At 54.7% G+C, this 2133-nt stretch overlaps 1 protein-coding gene across 1 annotated transcript in view; it reads left to right on the forward strand.

Annotated features, from left to right (window-relative positions):
* The first annotated feature begins 437 nt into the window (after positions 1-437).
* Positions 438-2133, forward strand: part of LOC139029328 (keratin, type I cytoskeletal 9-like) — a 10605-nt gene continuing 8909 nt past the window's right edge. Inside the window, exons 1-2 of the mRNA XM_070449059.1 lie at positions 438-1234; positions 1666-1884. Of these exons, the coding sequence (XP_070305160.1) occupies positions 503-1234; positions 1666-1884 (951 nt within the window). The 5' untranslated portion in view covers positions 438-502. The remainder of the gene's footprint in view (positions 1235-1665; positions 1885-2133) is intronic.

The raw sequence follows: 2133 nt of genomic DNA on the forward strand, positions 1-2133 counted from the left end.
TTAAGGTTCACCTTCCACAGGACAACAATGGCTAAGCACACAGCCAAGACAAACACGAAAGGATGTTCGGGACAAGTCACTGAATGTCATGAATGCCAAGCCAATCCAACCTGATCACATCCCTGGAGAGACATAAAATACTGTGCACGATCTCCCATCCAACCTGATAGAGCTTGAAGGAATCTTTAGAAAGATGGGGAGAAGAGCGTTCAACCAAATAGTGAGGCCCCCATGTTAAGATCAGCGTGCGGATGTGTTGTACACCTTTACCACATGGGATCGGCCAGGAGTGTGTCCAGGTCTTTAGGCTTAGTGATGTAGCTTTTGAGGGCCACTATGGTTTGAACGCTGAGCTGTAGTCAATGAATAGCCATTCTCACATAGGTGTTCCTTTGTCAAGGTGTCTCTCTCTCTCTCTCTCTCTCTCTCTCTCTCTCTCTCTCTCTCTCTCTCTCTCTCTCTCTCTCTCTCCTTTAACTGAAGGGGGGGTCGGGGCGACCGCATGGGTCGCTATGGCAACAACAGCTCCTCCGACCACGACTACCGAGACATGGATTACCGAGGCTACGGACAGGAAGAGGCGGAGCTGGAGACAGGATATGACCTCAGAGCCGGTGCCGGCCGCAGCGACAAAGCCGACCAACCAGCGGGCGTCCGGGAGTTCACGACACCGGCCCGTTTCCACGACCAACGGCCAGGGTTCCGTCAGAGGGGTGGGGGGAGAGGTTCGGGGGGCGGTCCTGGTCGGGGCGGTAAAGGGTTCCCATCACCCTGCTCCCCTCGATCTCTGGTCTTACCCCAGCCAGAGGTAGCCCTGTCCAGGCTGCAGAGAGAGGAGAGAATGGGAGAGGCATCGAGGAGAGACTTCCAGAGCTTCAAGCCCAACTCAGAGGGTAGAGGAAGGGGAGGAGGAGGTAGAGGGGGAGGAAGAAGAGGAAGGGGAGAGAGGGGATATCCTGAGAACAATGCCTCTCACATGGGGGAGAGAGAGGGAGACTGGGGGAGGATGGAAGGAGGTGTAGGTGGAGGTGTCACCCCTGCTGGACAGGAGGAGTACAGCACCCTGAGAGGAGGACAAGGGGAGGAGGAGAGGTTCCTCAGAGGAGGAGGACAAGGGGAGGAGGAGAGGTTCCTCAGAGGAGGAGGACCAGGGGAGGAGGAGAGGTTCCTCAGAGGAGGAGGACCAGGGAAGGAGGAGAGGTTCCTCAGAGGAGGAGGACCAGGGAAGAGAAAGGTGGGATGATCCAGTCAGCTTGTGCTTATGGTTTAAGGCAATAAGGTGATATATGGCCAATATACCACGGCTAAGGGCTGTTCTTATGCACGACGCAACACGGAGTGCCTGGACACAGCCCTTAGCCGTGGTGTATTGGCCATATACCACAAATCACAAACCCCGAGATGCCTTATTGCTATTATAAACTGGTTACCAATGAAATTAAAGCAGTAAAAATAAGTGTTTTGTCATACCTGTGGTATACGGTCTGATATACCACGGCTGTCAGCCAATCAGCGTTCGAACCACTCAGTTTATAATATATAATATACCTATAATAGATGTAAAACTAGAAAATATATATTTTTAAAAGTATTTTAATTGTAGTGTTTTTACTGTAGAAATAGTACTATTGATTGTAGTAGCTAGTAACATGTGGCTGTCCATAGGGTTTCTCTATGGGATCTCCAGGGGATGACTGTGGTGGAAAGGGCCCGGGGCTGCTAGGGGAGGGGCTAGGGGCCAGTCCTGGGGGTCCAGACCCTCTCTCCTCAGTAGGAGAGGACCCAGAACAGAGAGAGCTGATGGAGTACAGACCAGACCTTCTGGACCAGAACCAACGACCATCCAACATCATCATGTTACGCATGCTGCCCCCCAACGCAACCGCCAAGAGAGAGATCCCCCCCCTCCTCCTCTCCCCTCCCCTCCCCTCCTCCTCTCCCCTCCCCCCTCCTCTCCCCTACCACCCCCCTCCCCTATCACCCTCCCTCCCCACCTCCCCCCTCCTCCCCCTCCTCCTCCTCTCCCTCCTCCTCTCCCTCCACCCCTCCCCTCCCCCTCCTCCCCTCCCCCTCCACCCCTCCCCCTCCTCCCCTACCACCCCTCCCCTCCCCCAACACCACACACACCTCGTT

Source organism: Salvelinus sp. IW2-2015, linkage group LG19 (genome assembly GCF_002910315.2).
Source record: "Salvelinus sp. IW2-2015 linkage group LG19, ASM291031v2, whole genome shotgun sequence".
NCBI classification, from domain to species: Eukaryota; Metazoa; Chordata; class Actinopteri; order Salmoniformes; family Salmonidae; genus Salvelinus; species Salvelinus sp. IW2-2015.